The following is a 24474-nucleotide window of genomic DNA, read 5'->3' as shown; positions in this document are numbered from 1 at the left end:
ATTAGACCTCAGTCTCTGTGAGAACTGATAAGGTTTCCTATCTTACTTGCAAACATTATGGAATATTTCCAGAAATGCTTTAAAATTCTATTTTAAGTGGAAAAACCTCAAGCAATTTTGTGAGACATTAATGAACCAACAAAATGTTAGTCAGTCCCATCTAGCATTTCAGAACAACGCAATTATCTCAACATCAGTGTTTTTACTAAGAGTCCTCTGTTAGAAATGTTGCCTAAACTTCAGTGTTACAAATATCCTGAACTTAATTCTAAGTAGAAATACAAGGTTTCACAATTTGCCTTTCAACTATGCAGCAGTTATCTGTCTTGTCACAACATGAATCCCTTTTGGGTGAAAGCTATTGATTTGAAGGTTAAAATCATCTTGCTAGGCCCTAATGTAATTTGTTGGAAGTTGGCCTTGGGAAACTTTCTGACACTGACTACATATGCTCTTCATTGGATATTCAGTGAGCAATGATGTTTGAAAGGCTGAGTTCTTCACCTCCATGATCATTATTAGTTATGGCATTTTTTAACAGGCTGCACCATGTCAGCTCTTCGCAACTCAAGTTTTACATTAGTAATCTAAGGTTTACAGCAATGAACAGACACACTCTTCCACCATGGACAATATTGTAACTGGTTACTTGTGTTCCAGGAGTGTATATGTGAGGCTACACCCATAAACAGAATTTATTAGTAAGCCTACAAATATTGTCGATATTGAAGAAAGTTCCTCTCTATTTTAATCAAGTGAAACGAGGTGCACAGAACATGTTTTAGTCAAGGCTAAATGAGAACTCCCTGACCTTGTTAAGGAATCCGTAGAGCTACTACAGAAACAATTCAACAGGAAATCTTTGGCACGGGAAACTATGATATCTATGGCCACGGGACTGCGGATCAAATGGGAATGGGAAAAGAGAAGACAGCTAATGTGGCCTCTGAGATGTATGGTACCATTACTTCAATCTTCTCATGCCTCAAGATGCATTTTCACAGGCTGTCAAACACAAAATCTTACGAGAATAATTTTCTTTAGAAGATTTTAATCAGTTGAACAAAATATCTGATTCTGCCAAAATAAGAGCAGGGAATAGCAGCAAGCTCACTTGACACTTTATCTTGCTCAGCAATGTTGCCATGAAACTACTCTGCTCTGATAGTCTACAGGTGCTTCTACCACACGCACCCAGCCATTCTTAGCTTTGATGGCGGCTTCTTCAAAACAGCGTATAGCAAACCATGATCATGTGAGGAACTGTCAAGAGCTAAAATTCAGAAAATTTTAAAATAATCAATCTATTTCTAGTTTTATCTTGACACAAATCTTGATCTAATATATGTGAGGAATCTACCAATGATTACAGAACTCTGGATGACATCTATAAATTTAAACTGAAATTATATTGTCATCCTACATTATTTGTAGGAGCTTGAAACTTTTCCAAATGTCTGAGTTTGAAATACATTATGTTTGAAGTGAGCCCTGTACACAGAAATATCTTGACAAATTAAATATATCTGGGGCAAGATGGATCACTCTCAAGGGCTTGGGAACCAGCCAGAAGCACTGACTCGTGTTATTTTCAAGTAGTGCTGAGCTGAGTTTTGGGGATGGGCTAGCTCAGGAAATATCATCAGATGTTGATATACGAGCATGATTCACATTTGTACTATTTAGGACCAAATATTGTGTGGTAATATATATATGAAATATGCTGTATAGAGGACGGATATTATCTAGGCAGGTGTTCAGTACAACTTGGGATCAAGAGGACGGATTGCATCTTGTTTCCTCTGTTTGCTTAGGTTGCTGCCTTCTTGTAGAAGCCTGAAGTGGGTGCTCAAGAAGTTTGGAGTTCGATCTGGTAAGTGAGACCATTGGTGGACTGAGTGGCTGAAAGCCCCAGAGAGCAGGGACTAGATGAAGAGGACTGGGCTTAGGAGATGGTTAGGAGACAGAGACTTGTTTAAAACTGCGTTTTACAGCTTCTGGCTCTGGCATGGGTTTTTCTCCCCCTCTCGAAACATTAGATAAATACAGTGATTTACATATAAAGCACTTGTTAGCTTTTGTTTTCACTGGGTCCACAAAGTTCATGGCTCATAACATCTTCTACGCTAATAATAGTTTATGAAATAAAGACATCATCAAGAAAGGACATTGGAATAAAGTATAATAAAACAGAACCTGTAGCAGAGATTTCAGGTGTTTAAGATGAGATCCAATCTGCAGCGAAACAAACTCATGGGAGATTCCTGTTTATTTTAATATAAAATGAACTGGATGCAAACTCATTACTGTTTATAGACTGAATCTCAGTAACAGTTTGTCCCAGGGGCATTGAAAAGTATTTTAAATCATTCTGATAGTTAATTATTCAGCAAATGAGAACACTTTAAAGACTTCATCATATAAAATGACTTTAATAATTTATGCTTGTGGGGAATTGCAGAGGTAACTGTAGGACTGCTCTGAAGGAGGGGAAGACTGTGTGCCTGCACATTTATAACTGAACTGTAGCAACACGTGTATTACATCTGATAGGCAAGCAAGACATTTGTGATCACCTCAGGTTTCTTCCCTATCCCTCTCTTGTGTAGTGTCTATAATACTATATAAGGCCCTCAGTAAACTTGAAAATAGCCTAACTTCAGAAATGTAGTAGTAGCGTTAGTTTGCAAGGAATTAAACGAAGACACAGATTAAGGCTTAAATGTCCTGGATTAAGTGTAAGAGAATAGACAGTGATCAGAGAGAAGACTCAGGTACCTTTGTCTCTGCTCCCTGTAGGGGAGTTGGACTAGATGACCTTTGAAGGTCCCTTCCAACCCTAACCATTCTATGATTCTATGATCTTAGTGTTACTAGGTGCAGAGGACAACTACCTAAGAAGTAAGAGATGAGAAAGCAAGGAAGATGTAACTGTATAAGAGTGCCCACTAACAAATGACCAAAACAAATGTCGTTTTTGGCAATTCTAGCGAAAGGACTTGCTCAAAGGCCCAGCTGTGCTGCAGAACATGCTTGAAGTTACTTAAGCTTGAAAATGAAAGACCCTGAAGAACAGAGTTTAGGACAGGCACTGCCTGAGTTCTACTCTTCTGCCTAGAGAAGAAGGTGATACTGTACCGCACAGCCTTGAAAGTTGTGGATTTATAGGTCCCAAATCAGAAGGGTCTACATAGTTGTATACATCTCTTCATGACAATTCCGAGGAAACACAAGGAGAAAGTGAAAGAGTTATGAGTTCTCCTGCCTGAAAAGTTCTCTATGTTTGAGCTATTAGTTTAACCCTGCAATTTTTGCATCAATATTCCTTATGGAACTGCAAGAATCCCACTGCATGCAAAGCTGTTACTTTAAAGCCTGTGCTCACATCAGTAAATGTTTCATCTGAATGCTGCCAAACCATTCATGACGTGACTCCAGTTATTGACACAGTGTGCACAAGCTAATATTTAGAGGTGAATGGGATTGCCATACATGGCCTTTAACGCTGGTACGAACAAAGATTTTCAGATTCAGTACCTTACCTCTTGCACTCAGTTCAGTTTGCACAGCCTGAACTTTTCTATATAGCCATAGTATAAACCTTTTTTGCTTCACAGCTATTCCATTGACACAATCCTCACGTGGGTACTGAAAGGCAAAGCTATGTTATTTTTATAAGCTTCCCTCTTTAGTTATGAATTAAAATACTGTCTCACTTTCAAAGAAAACAATGCAATCAAAACAATAACCCCTCCTACAAATATAACACGGTGTTGTACAGGACAAGTATTGATTAAAACAAAAAGGGCTTTGTAAACAGCATTAATTCTTACCAATTCTAGTAGTTATTGATTCCGCATCAATGTCATTAGCCTTTTTCTTTGCCACTTCAGCTAGTGCCAATTCACCCTTATCTAGTGCAAGGTAATGGATGTCCTTTGGAAATAAAAGAGGAAAAAAAAAAGATTAATCTAAAATGAATCTCATAGAGTAACAAAAGGGATTTTGAAAGAAAGAGGTTCTTTTATTATTTAGATCACAACACAGATGGAACTGATGAACCTACCATTACATTTTAATTCTCTCCCAATGCAAATTTATAATCTTACTTGTGCTGTTGAATACAGCAATGAATAAAACACTGACCAATCATGCACTGATAAAAGTGAAGCTATTGACTCAGTGTATGAAAGAAACCTATCTGTCTGCTTTTAAGGTAACTTCTGTTGGTGCAACATGAATTAAAAGGGTTGATAGGAGCTGTCACTGTGTAAAACAGATCTGAAGTACTGGAACTCTTCTAGCTGACAGCCCCCACTTTAAGTGTGTTAAGGTTTCCACCTAGTACATGAGTTTTCGGGCAAAGCTCTTTTGGGACTAATTTTTGTTTGGAGGTTGTCACGTCACATCTGTAGTTTTTTGAGTAAGGCGACGGTGGTCCTCTCTGGGCTGATACTGGAGGTAGTAAGAGCAACAATGGTTGCTCAGTGGTATTAACATCCACACAGGTGACATGATTCCTGAGTCACTTTTGGACCACAAGGGCCTTTCAAAAAATGTTATTGTCTAGCATGAATAGTTGCCAATCCTCCGGATCTAGTCCTTAAATCTAGGGTTAAAAATCAGAAGACTGCAGCAGGGACATAATTACATGCTCAATTGCAAGGCTTTTTATTGTGTGTTAATCTTTGAGGTGAAAACCACCTGCACTACATACAGCACAATTTGTGGGAGAATATATTCCTGCTGACAAATTGCAGCCTCACTGCCCTTGGTTTTGGCCCTTGAAGTGAAGTTTCATCCTTTACCATTAATAAAGAGACAATTAATCCCCTTCTCCTTCAGTGCCACGGCCACAGGCTGCTCTGTGCATAAACTGAAACAGATGAAGTGAGGAAAAACCAAGAACAGCTGGCAAAGGTTTTTTCCCCCCACGTCTTTGCTGAAGATGCCAATTGGTACCCAAAGAGTAAAGTCATTCCTGGCCATTGTTCAGCACGCTATCTGCATGCAGAAATTTAAAGGTAAAAGAAGCGTTTGCTCTAAATATTGACCTCTGCATACCACAAAAGTAACTATATTCTGAGCAATGCAGAAGATTTTGGGTGAAACTGCCCTTCTCAGTGTGAGTTTACTGCCACTTTCCTCAATATGGCAGAAATTCTTACAGGAAAAAGTGACCTTACTCTAGAAAGAGAAGCTGGATGAAGAAAGTGAGAGTAATAGTGTTCGACAGGGAAAAAAAGACGCTTTTAAAATCCCCTCATTTAGTTTTGAAAAAAAAAAAAGTAAAGTAAAACAAAAATAAGAAGCAAATTGAGAATGTTAGGGAAACTGAGACTGATTACGCAGGAAAACCTGGTACTGACTTGCAGGATCCCAACAGTCTGGAGGGGACAGCAACATTTTCTAATTACAAACACAGGTGTGACTTAAAAAACGTGCAAGTGTCTTGGGGCAAAGGAATGAGTTACGAACTTGTTCGAACTCTGTACTTCCTCTCTTTGTAGGTCTAACATGGTTGTCAGGAGAAGAGGGCCTGAGTAGCAAGGTATGATTTCTATGAAGATTAAACAGTAGATATTGTCAGCTTGTTTAGATAACAATAGAAAACCAAAGGGCTCTTGAACAAGTCTGAGCTTACAAAGATTTGAATGTATAGGCAGATTGTGTTCACTAATTTAAAATACATTCTGACTGTGTTTAATGACTGTCTTTTTCTGGTTTAAACTAAGAGAATTGTGATTGCTGTGTGTATCAAAACATACGTTACTTTCAGATCTTATTTTTGCCCAAGTTCTCTGTTTTGAGTAAAGAAGTGTAAAGACATATCCATCGCTAACAACCAAAGGCTTTGCAAGAAATAAAGATACAGCAGTAAGCTGGTAAACATTCTTCATAGTTACTCAAGTTGCTGCCATAAAGATTTTTTTTAGAACAGTGGCTCTTGTTTCTATCTCTAAATAAGCTTTAGAAAGAAAATATTAGAAATATAAAAACTGCTAATTAGACAGTTTCAGATGAAATTTAGGTGTTCATCATTCAAATAAGCCAGCAAAATTGGATTTTTCTAAGAATTTCTAAATCTCTGAGGGGAATTAAACTAGAAAAATAAGAGAAAGAAGAAATACTTGATTACAGGATGCCTTAAAGAATGACAAGGGAAAAAAAAAAGAATTAAATTAGCTGAATATTCATTACAGATTTTTTGACACAATTCTATAAGAATTTATCAGTTCAAAGATCACATCCCTCTCAAAAACAATGGTGACAATAAAAACAATTTCCAGCTGCTTATCAGGAGTTTGCTGAAAGGGCTCTATTTTATCATTTAACAGTTTGATTACTTTTTGGACTGCTCCTTTTTACTCTCATCTTTGTGACTCACAGAGCTGGCCCTCAGTGAGCAGAAGTCATTTGAAACACTGATGTGCATTTGTCTATAGGATATTTCTGGGCAAAATTCCAACGTTTCTTCGAAACATGCACTTTCCTCATCAGTGTATCACCCAAGATCTGACAGTTTTATTAAAGTGTCTTTTCCTTGCATTTTTTTGCTACCTTTGGTACACGGGATGGCCTTTTGAATTTTCAGCAGCTGAGAGCTGAAGCGTACTACAAAAGGATTTCAAGCTAACAACCCTTCTGTTGCTTGATCTTTTCTGTCACAGATTGGATCAGTCACTGTCCAATAAATGTAGCTGTTGTTCATGATATTATGTCCTTTTCAGTTTTATTTTTGTATTGAACTTTGTAGGAGATAGTAATAATTGATGGACTTAGATGTGACGTGAGGGTAAAGCTTATGGGGAGACACAGCAGTGCCTGTGTGTCTTGTTATGGCATCATACTAGTGACGCTATAGCTGTAAGAGTAACTTCTAAGCCTTTTTTCGTTTTTCTTTTTCATTTCTGTGAAAGAAATTAGCCCTCAGATAGTGTTCTCTCAAACTTCTTTGCAATCTCAAAACAAATAACAGGAATGCTGCAGAGCCCCGTTTAGGGAAAAAGATGTTCAGGATAAATTCCCCAAGACACAGGATGTTTCCTTAGAAGTCTCAGAAGATGGGTATTCAACATTCAGATTCTCCCCAGCCTGTGTTGTATTTATTCCTCTCTAGCCTTTAATGTTTTGTTCCTTCTCTGTTACCCTTTAATAAATAGCTTTTTTCTTTCTCATTTCACTTATATCATCACATATCTTTCTTTAGTTCACCACTTCTTCTTGAAATCCCATTAAATTAACTGGGAATATGGTGGTATGACTCCTAGAGCCATCTGAGGTTTTATAAACTGATCTGGTTGGTCTGTAAAACAATACAAATAAATGACCTATATATTAGTTATTCATACTGTACATAATTATAAATGCTTTAAATATAGGTAAAGTCAAGTTATATGTTATTAATTGCATTTTGACCTAGATAAACAAGATATATAATTTCTTTGGTGTTAAGCAGAAGTCAAGGATGTACAAACCTTGCTTAGCAATAGTATTGCTATACTAGCACCTAGAAGGACTGTAAGCTTTCAGGGAACTGGCTATCTAATTTCAGTATTTAGTGCAACAAAGCCTAATTCCCTAGAAATTACTGTGGCACAAATAAATACTTTTTATGAGCTATGCACCTTCAAACTTCTTGAGTCCTGTACTTAGTAGTCTCGCAGCAGTGCCATTTTGAGCTTATTGTAAAGTTTGTTCATTAGTACCTTACTTAGCAGATGAATTAGCAGGACATTTTGCCAGAGGAGGCAGAGAGTTAACAGAAGATTCGAAGAGGAAGGTCTGTGTGCTGCCTGTTGCATGATTTACGGGAAATTGTGAGGAATCTCAAGCAGAAGTAGAACAATATAGAACTGGTTTTGATCTTACAGTAATGTAAGTCAGGAGGAACTATGTGGAAATATGTGTTTATGTTTAAGAACATTGGTGAGATGGGAAATGGAGAGTAGGTGTTGAAAGAAGAAAGGGAAAACGAAGAAGAGTAGGAAAGGATGGAGCTAATTTCTCTGTGAACACTGAAACTCCTCTTGAAGAAAGTTGGAGAACCTTTTTGTTCAGAGGAGGACATGTTACCATTTGTGGAGCCAGGTACTGACAGTCTCTCCCTCTTGTTTGCAGCTTTACACCCATCTTTTGACCCAACACTGGTGTTCCCCACCCCAGGACAGAGGTGGTCCCTCAGTCCTGCTGTCAGTGGAGGGAAGGAAAGAGAAAAAGCTCATGTAGGAAAAGCTCTTAGCCATATGAGAGAGGGCCCTTGAGATGGCAGGCCAAATCATTTTTTATGTCAGAATGGCTGAAATTTCTCAGGAAGAATTTATTATCTGTATGGTGGGAGAGCCTCCAACAAAAAGCTGTGACCTGCTGCAGCCAGGTTACAGTCTGAATCTTATTTGTGGCCGTACTTAGCATGACTTGGTATAAAATTTGTATTTAATGAGTTACATTAAATAAAAAGAGAAAAGGAAAAAGCTCAGCTAAAAAGCGAAAAAACCAAGGACAGTAAACTTAAAACATGTAATGAATTTCCTAAAAGTCTGACATTTCCATCACATTCTTTTGATGCATACTTAGAAAAGTTTATCGCAGTATTCACATCTTTCTAATTAGATGGAACAAGCCAGATGATTAGAGCCGTGAGAAAAACATCAAAAGGTTCAGACAACTTTTTATATAATTAGAAGGGAATTTTCATAACCCATAAAAGCAAGATTTAATTGTGTAATTTAACATACAATTTAAATATCAAGATCAAACTAGCAGGGCAAGTGACTTAATGGGATAAATGATATTAACATCTAGTGTCAAAGCTTAATTTAAACAACAGAATGTCTTCATTATGCAAAAGAGTCAAGCAAACGAATCGTTCAAAGGGCCTTTTTTTCAACAAGCCCCTTTCCTATTGTTTCTTTGAAAACAATGAAAAAAGCTGTGGAGCAGCAACATGCTGAGAGACTAGGAAAGCACGATTGGCTTTGTCCATCTGACCTCACTGTGACATTGTAGTGCAAGATCTTATAAAACAAGAGCCTCCTGCAGAGCTCACACAGAGGACCTTTTAAGAGCTGGTTAATTTTACTTTTGTAGCTAATTAAATGGGAGGGGGCAGAGAGTGCATGAAATGTAAAAACCCTTGCGTTGATGCTGCTGAGCTTTGTTGTTTTTAAAGTACCTGTAGAAGCGTTCATAATTTGTCACTTTTCACAAAACCCTAAGAGATAAACTAAAAGCATTCGGGATCCCCAGGATATGGCCAGCGCTTGTGCCCAGGACTCAGCAGTTGTACTTCTTAAAGGAACGGATTAGAAACATATAAGCTTATCAGAGTGAAAGATGACATTCACTCACATCAGGACAGAAGGAAGAAGGGGAAAGTTCAAAAACATATACATTAATTCCTGGAAAATAAAGAATAGCCTTTAGGCCATGCTAGGGAAAATGTCAATGACTCCAAAGATAGCCAATTCCTATTGATGAGTTTGGCAAAGGGCAAATCAGTTAGAATAGTTCTGTCTTCAGCATGTGTCTAAGACTGCACGGATTCATTTTAATGTGCACAAAAGCTGACAACTAACATCTTGACAACAGCCTCTGTCTCCAGAATGACTCACCATGAACAGGTCCCGAGCACCTATGTCAACAGCTAGCAGAAATGCTTTTTCAAATCTCTCATACCTGCAAGAGAAAGGAAACATGTCACTTGCATAATTTAACAGCTGCATCAAATTTTGTTAATGGACAGATGAAGTCCTTCAATTCTCATAAAAAAAAAATAATGCCAAAGCTTTACTGGGGAAACTTGATATACTCAGATTGCAGAACTATGAGGTAGGACAGTGACTACACTTAACCTTCTTCATCGTTTAAAATCTTCAGCAAGTGTTATGTTCAGTGTTGAGTCCCATCAGATCTATGTGAATCTGAAGGGAGCTGAAAATACTGTAGGTCATAACAAATGAATGCTTTGAAAGATACTAGCCACAACACAGATAAATGCTAGCCCAAATAACATTGTTAGGAATCTCAAAATTCCCTACAGAAAAGACTAATCCCAAATCTCACAAGACTTTAGAGGCCCTTGTAGAAGTTTGCATTGAGTTTTGTACTCACAGACCCCTCAATACAGCTCTCTGAAGATGAAAATCCAGTCAAGCCATGCTAAACAGTCATGAATCCCCAGTGACTGAAAAAGGCAGGGAGTGACACTGCTTTACCTTCTAACTCCCTCAGCCCAGTATTAGCATAGACTTCTGAAAGTTTTCTGAAGATGCTATAGTGAAGAAAATTGTGTCAATGAGATAAAATAAGGGGAAAAAGAGCAAAATCCACAAGCAAAAATTATTTCAAATGTGTTCTAGAAGGCACCACCTGAGTATCACCTAGAGATGCAGTAGGGTAGGAAGGGAGCAGTGTGACTGTGGAACTTCACCTTTACCATTACCCAGGAGGGCTGTATCATGGCATATTGAGACCATCACTTTGGTGGGTTGAGGGCTTGCTGAACAACAGCTCCTTCCATTCTAACGACACAGACTGCCACCTTCTTCCTACCCAGAAACCATACACCATCTCCTGGTAACTACAGTAAATACCTACATGGGATGGAGATACTGTGGAAGGCAACCCTTGGGAATTCCACAGAAGTGGGAGGAAACAAGCCATCCATCAGAAGCTTTCTGAGAACACATACAACATTGCACAAGCAAACACTGAGCACAGCGGCAAATCCTGCATTGGGCTAGTGCCTCTCATACTAGGCATTGCCACTTGACCACAATCGTTCTGTGCTGTGAAAAAGTTCTTTTCTACTGCACATTTTAAACTGTTCAAAAATCTCTAGAAAAGTGTATTTGGTGACATCATTTTTGGATACATAAAACAACACCACATACCAATTGTATCTATTTTATCTCAGTGCTGAAGTAGAAGATTGATTCTACATAGAATGATTTCTATATTTTCTCATTACTGGTAAAGATTCCTCCTTTTCACCTGTTAACAATTGCAACAATAGATCAGTTGTAGATGCTTGAAGTCTGGGAAGGAGATGGCTTCTTTGCCCCAGTGAGGACAAAGCACCCTTGTGATTTCTGTGTTAGAAACGTGTAGTTTGCGTTTGCCCAAGGAATATCGTCAGACAGCATCAGATGGATGCCAGTGTTTATGCAGCTGTGTACCTTGAGAGAAACTTAGGAAACAGTGGGCAATTCCGTAGCTCTTCCTCAGGCCAGCATGAACACAGAGGAAACATGGGCATCTTCCTTCCCCTTGGTGGGTGAAGGAGTCCCATGTGATGTACCGTACATTTTTCTGCCTCCCTCTTGCTTATTGCTCTCTTCTCTTCTACCGCACACTTGGAATGATTCATCAGATTGTGAGACAGAGCCATAAAGGACTTTTCCTCAAGGAATAACACTTACAACAAGAAGTTGCGAGTTATCTTAAGTAGAAAAGGAAATGCACTCTCCAGGTGAGGTTCCTAAGAGCTGGAGTGGGGAGTCCTTTCCTCCCTAAAGTTAATCTCCCTGCTGTGGCTTCCAAGCACTAATTTGCTGCTCTCCTCACAGAACCTGTTTAAGGGAGGGGAAGAGATGAATTAAGGTTAACCTTTTGATCACTGGGGAACAGGCAGTGCACCACTGTTTTACCATGTATCTAAAGCTTTCAACATGCTTTCTATGAAGGATTTTCCATTAAAATACATTGTGTTGTAATGCTGCTTCTGAAACTATGCTTTAATTAAGACAAATAAGTATATGTTAAAATGTGTATCTTGAATAGCTATCATGTATATCTTTTTCCGGCACATTTTTCTTTTCCATCATGGATTAAATATACATTCTTAGTACTTAGAGGGGAAATTGGAAACCACACAGAAACCGGCTATATGACTAGCTAAAAAGAATGTCTGCATCATTATTTTATTTTTCCAAAGTTATAACTATATAGGCTATTTGAATGACATTTGCCTTAGCCAAGGCAAAAATGCCTGCAACCAAAATATGTAAAGTAACTTTTTCATTTGATTGACCTGCAGAATGGAACTGTGGCCTTAAAGCTGTCAGTTCTTTGCTGTTTCACACAGATTTCAATTTTTTTTTCCTTTAATCAGCATACATACTTCAGTCTCATTACGGTCCCTATTCATAAAACTGTGAAGTTAGCTCATTATTTTCAGATCTGCACAGAGGAGAAAAAAGTGAGGAAAAAAAAGAGACTATCCAAGAAATGCTCTTCACAAACCAAGAGAGCTGGAAATAACAATCACAGATACTTCATAAATTATTATAAATGGAATTGCTTTAAAATAAGGTGAAGGTTTCAAACAAAAGTGACAAGTTTGCATTACTTAGGCAAACAGTACTAAATCAGTCAAGAATGTCCAGGTGTTTTTTTTTTTAAACTAGCTTTACTAGAAGATACTTGTTATTTTGAGTCTCTGACATGGAAGTTGTGCTGATTTTATTCTACAGGAACAATTAGAGAGAGTCCTGTACAACACAAGAGAGACTTCAAGCTAATAATGCCTGTTTTATAAGCACGGTTCGTCATGGGAAGACCTCTAGCACACTTCCAGTTTATCAGCTCCTCAAACACATCCCGGCGCCCCCCCCCCCCCCCCCCCCCCCCCCCCCCAAGTAAAATACCCTCCCTTTTGTTCTTGTGCCACAATTACAAGGTACAATATTTGCTTTCTAAAATGGCAACTACAGGGTACTGGTCTTGGAGTGAATGTCTTCCCCCCGCTCCCTCCACCTTGTTACTTACTGCTTGCTTCACAACAACTCCAGCAATCAAGACTTATGTCTCTTGAAAAAGAGAGATAAGGAAATCTGCCTGTAAACCATGAAGTTCAGCCACTTCTTTGGTCAAAGTGACAGCCAACAGAAATATGACCTTCAAGATTAAAACTCTCAAACTGCGACTAACTATATAGGACAGATAGGAAAACATCTCCCTGCAAGCTGTTTAGCACATACAATACTAAGTTCAAATTCTCATATCATAAAATAATACTGTTATTATATGCACATATGCAACCCTCCTGTGTATCCTACAAAAATTTAAAAATATGGCTATTAGTACGTCTGTTGTATGGACAAGGATACAAAGGGGAAATGTGAGTGGTAGGGCAGGGGTCACGCAGGTCAAAAACAGTTGAAGCAGAGAGGAGTCCAGACCTGCCTTCCATGGTGGAGTGGCAGACCTGCTGCCTGCTTATATTTTGAGAATGTGACTTAACTGAAAAGATGGCAGGAAAGCATTTTATTTTAAAATAAAATGTATAAGATTTTTTAAAAACAATAATTTTATCTATTAACTTCAGAGAGGCTATTGTTGGTATATAAATAAAAAGAGAATCAGATGCCCATCCTGCTGGATGTTGAGAAATAAAGTGATTTTAAATACTGTAGGTCAAAACCATGTGCACAGATTCAGGCCTGGGGAGAACGGAAAAGAAGTCTCTTTGGTTTTTATGAGAGGCTGTACAAATACATCAAAAGGCAGAATTTTGTCATCTGTATTCCACAACACCTAAATTGAATGCGGTCACGCAAAGATAGAGATACGTTTTTCAGGCTGAGAATGGTCAACTCAAAAATATTTGTAATATTTATCCATAGTATTAAAACATCTCATAAAAAGTCCAAAAACCGGGGAAAAAAAAATCATGTGGAGGGAGGAGGAAGGGAAGAGAGAGAGACCTCACGCAAGCAAGAGAGAAATATAGTGCAGAAAAGATGGAAACATTTCTTTAGGGACTAGTTACAACCAACAAGCCTTCTTAGACATGCCCATCGACCATGTAAGCATATTCCTTGTGCTGGGCTGATAAAGGAGGGCTGCAGCAGTTTTTTTTCCTTGTCTTCAATAAGGTTACACAACATTTAGAAAATAATCTGCAGGGGAAGAGCTGTGGCACAAATAAGCAATCCTTTTTAATGGAAGAAATTTCAGAGTCCGCCTCACCTCTCATTCCAATCAAGGGTGATATGCATTCAAAAAGTGAATATTAAATATGCACTGAGCAAACAGAACAGGAAAAAATGAATATTGAAATAATTTACATGTAATCAAACTACACTGAAATTAAGTTTTAATTGTTCAGTATTCTATGATGCATATGCAGATTTTAAAGTATTCAGAATATCAATCAAGTGTTTACCTACACCAAGCAATTGTATTTAAGCATACAAAACAGATGATGAAAATATGTTCAATCAGCTACAGCTCCCAACATTTACTGCAGGGTTTACATGATCACTTTTAATTCAGTTATTTCATTTAATATTTCAATTTAATAGCTCATTCTTTCATTCAATTTCTAGGCATCTTGCCCATTTCTTAAACACAATAATAATAATTATTCATAAAAGGAGCTGTTTCCCATAAGTTCTCATATCAGCAATTTTTGGAACAGAAATGGTTTGCACATTTTTTTTTCCTAAAAAAATGTTGTTATTATCTGAAATATTTTCCTTTTAAATTAGACAATATTAAAATAAGGAATTACATCTGTAAAATGACTCTGTACCCTGTTTCAATGGCATCCTGAGCCAGAATAATTACAGATTATCAGGTTAAAGTATGTAAAAAGTGTGTGGCTAGGTTCCTAAGTGGTTGATTTAAATGAGGACAGATTGGTTTTCAACCAATTGTAGAACATAACACCACTGATTTAGACATATAGCTGTATTTCAGAATACAGCCTCAGAGGCCATTTAAAAAACTTTAGTCCAGGGCTTAAGGTCTTACATATTTCACATGAAAAATATTGATGTGTAGTGATGTCACATATAGATGGTGTAACTTCAGCGCATCCTTAAAATGACAGCCCTGAAATTCTGTTGACCTTCAAGGAAATAATTTGAAGTACAACAATGTATGTGCAAAGACATACCAAAAGTTTCACATATCACAATCAGAAATTTAAACCATAACTGCTAGTTTTTAAAAGAAAATATTCTGTAGGCAGCAAAGAGTACTGTTGATTAATTTCCTATGCTTTCTCCTACACAGGCCTCAGCACAGTAACTCCACCTGTTCCCTATGTGCCCTGCCAAAATATGCTCCAGACAATATACTGTCCTTTTCCCGGCAGAGTATACTCAGCTCCCTCACAACAATGGTTTGAGCAAGAGGCAGCATAGACTGTGTTTGGTGTTAAGCAGTGCATGTCTCGACTGGAAGAACATCTATCTGCTGAACTTCTGCTGTAGCTTTTTGGGATGCATGCTATACAGCCCTAACTGGTTGTTTATTTTCACAAAACTGGCAGGCATTTCCTTATTTCTGAGACTTCTACCCTCTGTAAAGTCGGTTGAGACTCATCAATGATTCTCTAAGTTAGTAGGGAACTGAGAGAAAAATCAATGGATGCATTGGTAAGTTATGGCCTCTGAGATACTAGTGGTATTATTTTGCCAATCTCACACTATTATGTGTATTTTTTCGATTATGAGCTTTTTTGAACAGGACACACGAACCTCTGAGAGAAGGTCCACAACTTTGTTGCCTTCTAAGACGCTCTTGTACTGACGAAGAGAAAGTGCTGCAGAGCACCCCAAAGGCTAATGGAGAAACAGCCACCGGGTCTATGGGATGTATGTGAGTCAAGGGGATAATCTTCTAAATTGTATTTTAGATGCAGAAGCTCTAAAGGGTGTCCAGGTATAATCTATACATCCCTTCAGGCCCAAATTTAGCAAAGCATTAATGTATGGGTTTATGACCTGTAATTTTCTATGGGCCCTAAATATGGGCATGTTAAGGGAAGTGTTGGATTTGGGGCCTGAGTGACCTGTTTAAAAAGAAATCCCTTATGGAACCTTTCAAAGGTCATACACAAACAGGTCTCAAGTAAAAGCAAATAACAATGAGAAAACTTGAAATGGGCACAAATACCTCAAGCCACTCAAAATCTCTGTTACTTGAACTACACTGTCAAATTACATATCAATGTACCAAAGGAAGTCCTCCTATAAGTTTACAGGTTGTTGGGTGCAGAACTGAATGCCCTTCACATCAAAGGGTACCCTCTGGTGTAATGTAAGACAACAAGCCAGCCAACCAAACTGAAAAAAATAGAAGGAAAGAGAAAGCTAATAAGGGGAGCCAGACAGTATGACTCCCTGGCCAGAAAAAGCCCTTGAGGGCTCTAACTGGCTGTGAATATTGAAGACGTTCCCAACCCAAAAAGAAAAGAATAATCTTACCATGCGATTGTTATCTTTTAGGATGATATTATGCACTAGGAAACCTAAATTTATTATTGTGTACTTCAGATGACTCTATGCTAAATATACATGCATCTTCTCAGAACAGACTTTCTATGTTCAAAGAAAAGCTGTCCAGACATTTTTTTGAGTCAGATGTTCAAGTGAACCAAGTTAATTTTTGAATGAAGTAGTTCAGTAAGAAGGCAGCATTTACATTTTTAAAGTACATATTTGGTAAGAAATAGACTAGATGTATGAAATATTCTAGAAAAAGTAGTAGTTTTCGCTATAAAAAATATCTACATCATTTATTTATCATAGAATGCTTAGGGTTGGAAGGGACCTCCAAAGCCATCTAGTCCAACCCCCCTGCAAGAAGCAGGGACATCTCCAACCAGATCAGGTTGCTCAGAGCCTCATCCAACCTGGCCTTGATATTTGTGGACCTTTGCTCACTTAACTATAAAATAGCAGTAGTTTAAAACTATAGAGATGTCTTATGTCTAAACCAAAGAAATATTAGTTAAAAGATCCTGTTTCTATGAATACTTATGTCACACATTTCCCATGGGATGTTGGTTAATCAGGGTTAGCCACTGAAGAGGAAGACTGTTGGGGACAACAGCAATATATTCCTATTGTGTAGCATAATTCTTTCATGTCTGTCTGGTGCTCTGAGATTTTCAATAGCAGGTCCTATAAAAATCTGGGGAACAGCAATTTATTACTATCATAAATTATTATTATATAAATTGAAACAATGATGGTTTATCAGTCTTTTCTCTTCTTGTAACGTGTACTTCCTTTGAATTTCCCACATTCTGCATTTCCTTTTTTATACTTATTTTCCTTCAAGAGAAGATATTTTGTTGCCATAGCAATATTTCCCTACCTTGCAATTTTATCATCGTGGCTTTCCTTCCAGTTTCTCTAAGCTGCAACCAACACCCACCCAGCCAACACAGCCTCTCCCCACCCTCAAAACTCTCCGTTCCCCCAACCTCTTACTACTTAGCAACTTCTAAACAGTCTATCTTTATCTTTAAATACAGACACACTCCAACATACTCTTCCAAAATACTCTGGGCTAAAACCAGATGTTAATTAAAAATGCTGATAAGAGTCAGTGACACCTGTTGTTTTACATTTATTTTACTCAACCCTGTCTGTTAAATCCTGGTCTTTATTGCATTAATTCGCCTCTGCTTTTCTTCTTTTCCAGCTTTATCCCTCTCACTCTGGTGATCATGTAAACTTAACAGTATGTCTCGAAAGCTGGATTTTATTGAGCAAACATATCAGCATGTCTACACACTAAAGACAGCTCTATAACAGAGGCCCAATATCATCGCTATGGTTAAGGATGAGTTGCTGCCTCTAAAATAAATCCCTATTGTATATGTGTGATATCTCTGCAATTTCAAACTGCAGCAGAAGGAAATTTGGTATTGAAGTTAAGATGAACAGGCCCTTTTCCTCCTTGACTTTCCTTGAGGTAAAGGGCCAATTCTCCCTTATGCCTGACACTTGATAAGATGCGGTCTTTCTAGTGCTAAACTTCTTAGAGAGAATATATTAGCTCATTTTTTTCTAAAGCTGGCTGCCTAAAGATAAATATCTAATTACAAAGCCATGGTGTAGGGCCAAATTTTGAATCCTCTGTTGAGTTACAGGTCCATTACAGTATGTTTACTTTTTCTATCTAGGTTTGTCAATAGCCAATATTATTTCTTTATAACAAAATAATGAAGTGGTAATGCTCATAATATTCCTGAACATAAGAACTCCAGTACAGCAAACATAGCCACAGGAGAGCCATACAAGAAATTCTCTAGAACTTTGATCGTATGGATTTTGGCATATTTTTAAGGGAGCAAATGGAAGACTACTGAGTATTTTATGCTTTTTCTGCACAGCATCATGTACAAGAACATAAAATGTAAGAACAACCATTTGCTCAGACCAAAGGTAAGTCTAAAATAATACCTTGCCAACAGTTAGGTGCCTGGGAAAGAATATAAGAACAGAGCAAGCCTATGGTGCTACTTCCCCACAATTTGTGGTTCAGGGATTTGCTGAGCCAGAGGTGGTTTCTACGTCGGTATTCCTCAGTGAATGTCTCTTCCCTAAACCTTGCCTTTCAACTTATATACAATTGTATAATTCACAACATCCTGTGGTAAGGAGCTTCATATTTTAATTATATGTTACGGGAAGAATCACTATATTTTGAAACTGCCGTGTGTTAGCTTCACTTGATGACCCCTAGTTTTTGTATTAGAAGAAGCAGCGAGCAGTCATTTACTGTACTCTTTCTCCCGAACACTCACAATTTAATAGATCTCTATCTCAGTTGCCTCCTCCATAGGTTTAGGAGTTCAGTCTATTTAGTCATTCCTTTCACTAAAGCTGTTCCATGCCTTTAATCATCCTGGCTGCCCTTCCTAGAGCTTTTTGAGTTCTACTATATCCTTTTACAGATTACGGGACTCCAAAACTACACACAAAATTCAGGTGAACTGAAGTTCACTGTTTCGTTGTCTATTCCTTTTCTAAGAATTCTTGGCATCCAGTTTGCTTTTTGTATTTGTGCTGAGCACTGAACTGACTACTTTATACCTGTAGACTTGTAAGACCAAATTCTTCTTCCAGAATAATGGTGAACTCAGACTCCGTCATTTTATACATGAAGTTAGGAGTCACCCCTTGCCGTGCGCTTCACTTTTAATTCATTTACATGTCACTGAGTCCTGTCAAGCCCTTTTGCTGTTCTTCACAGCAGGCCCTATCTTTACCAGTTGTAATAATTGAGTATTATTAACAAATCCTGGCACCTCACTACTTGCTCCTTTGCCAGGCGATTTAAGAGTACAGATCTGCTATACTTATAATTTCCATTGGTGAGCTCTACTGACAACTGACCATTTACTCTTACTTTGTTTCTTACCTTTTAGTGAATTACTTATCTATAAAAGGGGAACTTCCCTCTTATCTTGTGGCAGCTTAGTTTCTTTAAGACATTTCGGTAAGAGACCTTCAAAAAAAGTCTTCAATGGTCAAACTTTCATCAGTAGCAGCTGGATATCCACTACTGACATGAAAGAATTTGGAATTTTGAGACACAACTTGCCTTTACAGAAATCCTGCTGATTCTCCCCCAATACAATGTATTTATCTGTAAGTTTACAATTTTTAAAAATACAGTTTCTACTAATTTCATTGGTACAGAGGCTGGACTTACAGGGCTATAGTTCTTCAAGGTCTCTCCCATGTTTTCAAAACTGACATATTTTCCATGTTTCTTTCCTCAGGTGCTAAAGCCATTCTACATAAGAGGTTTTACACCACAGTCTGTATTCAGCTATTTGCTACTTGACTACTTTTAGAAATACTAGATTAATTTTACCTAGTGCTCGTCATACATTACCGTTTATCTATACAATAGATACATTATAGATAGATGTATCAGTATACTCTTTTACTGACAATTGAACACTTATCAGTGTAAACTGTGAAACATCCCCATCCTTTCCTATCCTGGCCAACAGGTCAAAAGGAGATTTTTAAAGAGATCTTCATGCCTATCTGCTTTTTGTGTCTTTCTGTAAACCTTTCTTCATATATTTTTGATAGTCTTTGTGCCTCTCTCCTGTTACAGAAACTATAGCTGAGCATCTAAGACCTTTCTGTTAAGTGCCAGTAATAATGTGATACAGGAGCTAGACATTTACAGTGTAAATCTCTCCATTTATCTTCAAACAGCTCACCTTTACATGGATAATTTAAGCTAATCAGGCAGGCTCCCTTTATAGTTAATTGACAGGGATAGGCACTGACGTTTGATTCTTCACGCTTATCTTAGATATCTCCCCTCGATGGGATTACTCATTCTTTGGGTGCCCATGTCTTTATGCTAACTACAGAGGAAGCCCAGATGAGCATGTAGGACATCTAAATTCTACATTATTAAGTTAGGAGAGGTGAAGTGCACCCCCAAGACACTACATCCAGTTATTGGACAATTGACTATTGCTGACTTTTGTTCTAAATTTTAGTTATGGTATCCTTTTCTTAGCAGGTTCTTCAGTTCTGAAGAACCATAAAAGGGAGCTCTGCATTTGAAGGCAGAAAGCCTAGGGCTCCCTGACTGTTCAGTCAGCTATTCCTGGAAGGTACTGGATGGAAGTGGGAGAAAAGTTGAGAAAAATATAGATCTTTAGGGAGGAAAACAAATACTTTTTGGCACACAACAAATGGATCAGAGATTGCCAAGCCATCTTCTGTTCTGATCTGATGAGCTGAGCTCAAGACAGAATATTGTCAGATGGCATATATACAGAAAAGTGAAGTGTAATCGTGGGGCTCAGGAAGACTCTGGAGATGAATGGAGAAAAAGTATCTTGGTAAAGAGATGAGACATTAATCAATCTGGAAAGACTGCAAGGAAAAAAAAACCCAGCTTAAATTCAGGTTCTTGGTCAGGATCTCAAGAAGAGATTTTTAAGTGTCACTCCAGAAGGAGATACAGTTAGTAACCAGGCAGAGTTGACAAGGAGGGAGTAACTGATGACCTGCAAAGGAAAGCTGAGGCTGACTTACTGCAGCAGCTCAAGGGTGGAGATCTGTTGTTAAGAACTTATTCTTGAGGTTTTTGTCCATGACTATCGTATATTTGTATTGTTTCTGCACTTGAAGTATGCCCAAAAGCCTCTCAGATTTCAGGGAAATTGCACAGCTGGTTCAGCAGGAAAAAGTCACCTTATGAGGGCAGATTCTCTGTTACATAACAAAACAACGGTCTCTACGTGGGCTCAGCTTCTAAAAGTAGCAATATCAAAGTCAGATTAACTAGCATGTGGGAATAGCCTTGGCACAAAGAACATTAGTCCAGCGTAGCTATTCTACATTCCTTTCTTCTACTGCAGTCCCATGGGTGGGCACATAGCAGAGAACTGGAGGACTTTGGTGGCACTGTGGGCCACCAAACAGCCATCTGTTGGTGGCTGTGGGAAATGGCTCCATATTATAGAGTAGCTCTGGGACTGCTCTAAGTGTATGGGACAGGCCATTTTTCTCATGCTCCAAGTAATGTCTCCCATTAGGTTTGGCAGAAAATCTTGCCCAAATGTCTGACAGAGGTTTCCTGTGGTTTATCTTAATGGGATTTTATTCTCAAGAAATTACGTCATGGCATTTGTCCCCCCTCCCTGATATTTTGCTCAATATTTCTTACATTGTAATCACCACTAGAGAATTAAATCCTGGAGCCATTGCTGTGGCATCAAAGCATTTGACCAAAACTGTTGTGGAACTGGTTTAAGAAAATAAATAATTAGCAACATAGGACTGAAGCAAAGACATTCTAAACTTTTCCTGAGATATTTAACCTCTTTAACTACAAAAATAATCCAGTTCCATTAAATAGGTGCCTTTATCTCTTGTTTCTAAAACAGGTCAAGAAGCATAACCAGGGGAATCCTTTCATGTGCAGTTCCATCACAGCAATCAAAATTCTCATTTATCAGTGTCGTGGTAATAGGAAAACCTTTGGTTTTGATCGTTTTCACAAGATGTCAAAAAATGACTCTTCAAAGTCCTCCCAGAAGGTGCTACTTTAGTCAGAACGCTGCTACTGAACTTACTCCTATAGAGATGAATTCTGTTCATGTGGCCACCATAGAGAACCTGACTGACATCAGTGGTCATTTTATCTGAAGGCATAATTTAATTCCTAATAGGTTACCTTATGAATATAAAAGACATCCTTAGTCCTGAACCGTGTCATTATTAATGTTTATACATATTTTTGTGACACACTATGTACCAATATAATTATAGATTCTACTTTTAGGGTGCTCTTAAAAAGGATCATAAAAGCTCTTTGCTCACTCTGTCCCTCAGCTCCATACAGTTGGCAGCAGATGGGATTGGGAACTATTCCTATGGAGTTGAGGCATTTTTTCACCTTTGATTTAGGGTCCTATTCAGGAAGGAATACTCACAGTGAATATCTACTTTGCAGACTGCAAACCTGCTTACCAAGGGGTAGTTAGTACTGCATAAGTGATGTACCTGCAGGGCGAAAGAGCTTTATTTTAGCTTTTCAAAGGCTGTCTTGGACTTAAACGGTAACTGACTTGTGTCAAGGCGTCATATCAGGTAGTATAGCAGTACACTTCACAACTCTTGAATAGTGAAGTGATTCACAAAAATCTGCACTGGCTGGAAGCAGATCTCCCCTGATGCTAATGACCACCTACTTTCTCATCTCCTTTATGAGTGTTTATTTACAAAGGAGCTCTATCAAGTTCTGTGTGTGAAGTCATACCACTTTATGAATGTTCTGTCCAACGTGTAGCTAAATTCTTCTTTGCATTTAACTAGTAGCACCTTACATTGAACACTGGGAAGAGTATACAACACTTCTGAGAAGATTTGCGAAGGAGTGAAAACAGTAAAAACATGATGGAGGTTTTCATTTTTTGATCCAGACAAAGTAGAATCTTTCATAAATCCATTCAAAATTCTATCAGTAAATGTGCTCAGAGTTGCACTTTGCTCTTGAAAAAAGTAAATGCACTGCCTTGTTATCTACAACAGAGCTTTGCTTTGTAGGGAAACATTTGTACTATGGGAGAAAAAACCCAATGACTTCTCTTCACGGAATTATTAGATGGAAAGGTCTTGAAGGTTTTGAATCTCAGTATTTTTCCATGTGAAAAAAACCCAAAAAGATCCTTAAACTGCATATTCACAAACACAAGAACAGAATTACAAAGGGGGAAGAGACGCAGCAGAAAGACGGAGCTGTGGCTGCAGTCTAATTCCACAACTCCTAAGCTGCATTTCAGCCTTTACTTTCCAGCCCAGCCTTTACCCCCAGCTCATGCTACGTTACTTTCTCACTGTCTCTCAGAGAGACAGAAAAATTTGAACAAAACAGAGCAGGCGTGTGTTTGTGCCTGTGTGTGTGTGTCAAACAAACAAGATAATTTCACGCATTACAAAATATGACAAGCACAATTTACGAATGCTTGATCAGAGTGAAGCAAAGCCATGAGTCAGCGATGCCATAGTTAATGAGTGAAAAACTATTCCATCCTATTCCATGTTCTGTACACGGCTAGATGAGGCTGTTATACAGAGGCAGGAGGTTGTGCAGCCACTCCCCCATTACACAAATACACTCCGTAGGCAGCGCTCAACAAAAGGGTGGGGGCAAGAAGGTTACAGCTCCCCAAGGCTTCCTAATAAATCCACCTCTGCTCAACATTTTGCATAATAATATAATGCATGATATTATTATAAGCAGTGACATCATAATAAAATACTGGAGCGCTACTCAAGTGGCAAGGAACACCTAAGATATATTTCTATACTTGTAATTCAGTTCTTGTATTTTTTAATTATAGATAAGAATTTAAAGTGAAAATAATTATTCATTCCATAAATACTGTTGTAATGGCTCCCTAGCATATAATTAAGAGGCCTTTAATTTTAATTTTGTATACTGAATGCCTGTTTTTGGAGGTATTCCATACTCTATATTCAGGGCCTATACCTGCAAAGCTCGAAGCTTCTGTTTTTGTGGAAGCTGAAGATGCTGCACAGTTTGCAAAGTTAAGAACTTATCTTTTATAATGACAGATACAAATAACATGGCTGCGTCAAATGTGTTGCAAGGCATTTTCCTTCCTTCTAACTGTGATCCATTTCAATCGCGCTGTCAGTGTTCCTTGGCCCATCTCATGTTGCAGCACCATTTTCTAACCCATACTTGCAATATAGCCAGTAATGACAGAGCATCTTCTTTCCAAAGTACCTGATGCCTAAAAGAGGGAACCTACCATAACAGCATTCAGTGTTTTCTAGAAACGTATCTCTTTGATGGTAGAAAAATAGTTAGCCTATAATCCCCCTGATAATGTGAAAATAGATGTCTCCAGTTAGTTGCAACTGGATATACAACCTTTCAGCCTACAGTGAAGATTAAAATCACTGGCACATGATTATTACTAGGTGAGGATAGCCTTTCTGAAAAGGTAACTGTATTTCCCAATTCTAGTAAATGCAGACACTCACATCTTAAAAAGTACAACAATAACTGGCACCTTTTTGGCAGACTCAGCAGGCAGGTCAAAGATTGTCTCAGCATGTAGAATGAATTAATATTTCTCTCCCAAGAGTGGGTCTTCTAGAAAAGGCTTAAGGCAGATTGGTGGGGCATTCAAAGGAAAGCTGGAGAGGGAGG

General features: G+C 38.2%; 1 protein-coding gene across 1 annotated transcript in view; it reads right to left on the bottom strand.

Annotated features, from left to right (window-relative positions):
* The window catches only part of WDPCP (WD repeat containing planar cell polarity effector), a 107771-nt gene that overhangs the window by 38975 nt on the left and 44322 nt on the right, over positions 1-24474 (bottom strand). Inside the window, exons 12-13 of the mRNA XM_086745040.1 lie at positions 9615-9678; positions 3834-3936 (exon numbers count right to left, since the gene is read on the bottom strand). Of these exons, the coding sequence (XP_086601166.1) occupies positions 3834-3936; positions 9615-9678 (167 nt within the window). The remainder of the gene's footprint in view (positions 1-3833; positions 3937-9614; positions 9679-24474) is intronic.

The sequence above is a fragment of the Chlamydotis macqueenii genome, chromosome 3 (assembly GCF_036417535.1).
Source record: "Chlamydotis macqueenii isolate bChlMac1 chromosome 3, bChlMac1.mat, whole genome shotgun sequence".
NCBI classification, from domain to species: domain Eukaryota; kingdom Metazoa; phylum Chordata; class Aves; order Otidiformes; family Otididae; genus Chlamydotis; species Chlamydotis macqueenii.
Note: the sequence above shows the minus strand (reverse complement) of the source record. Positions and strands in the feature narration are given on the sequence as shown.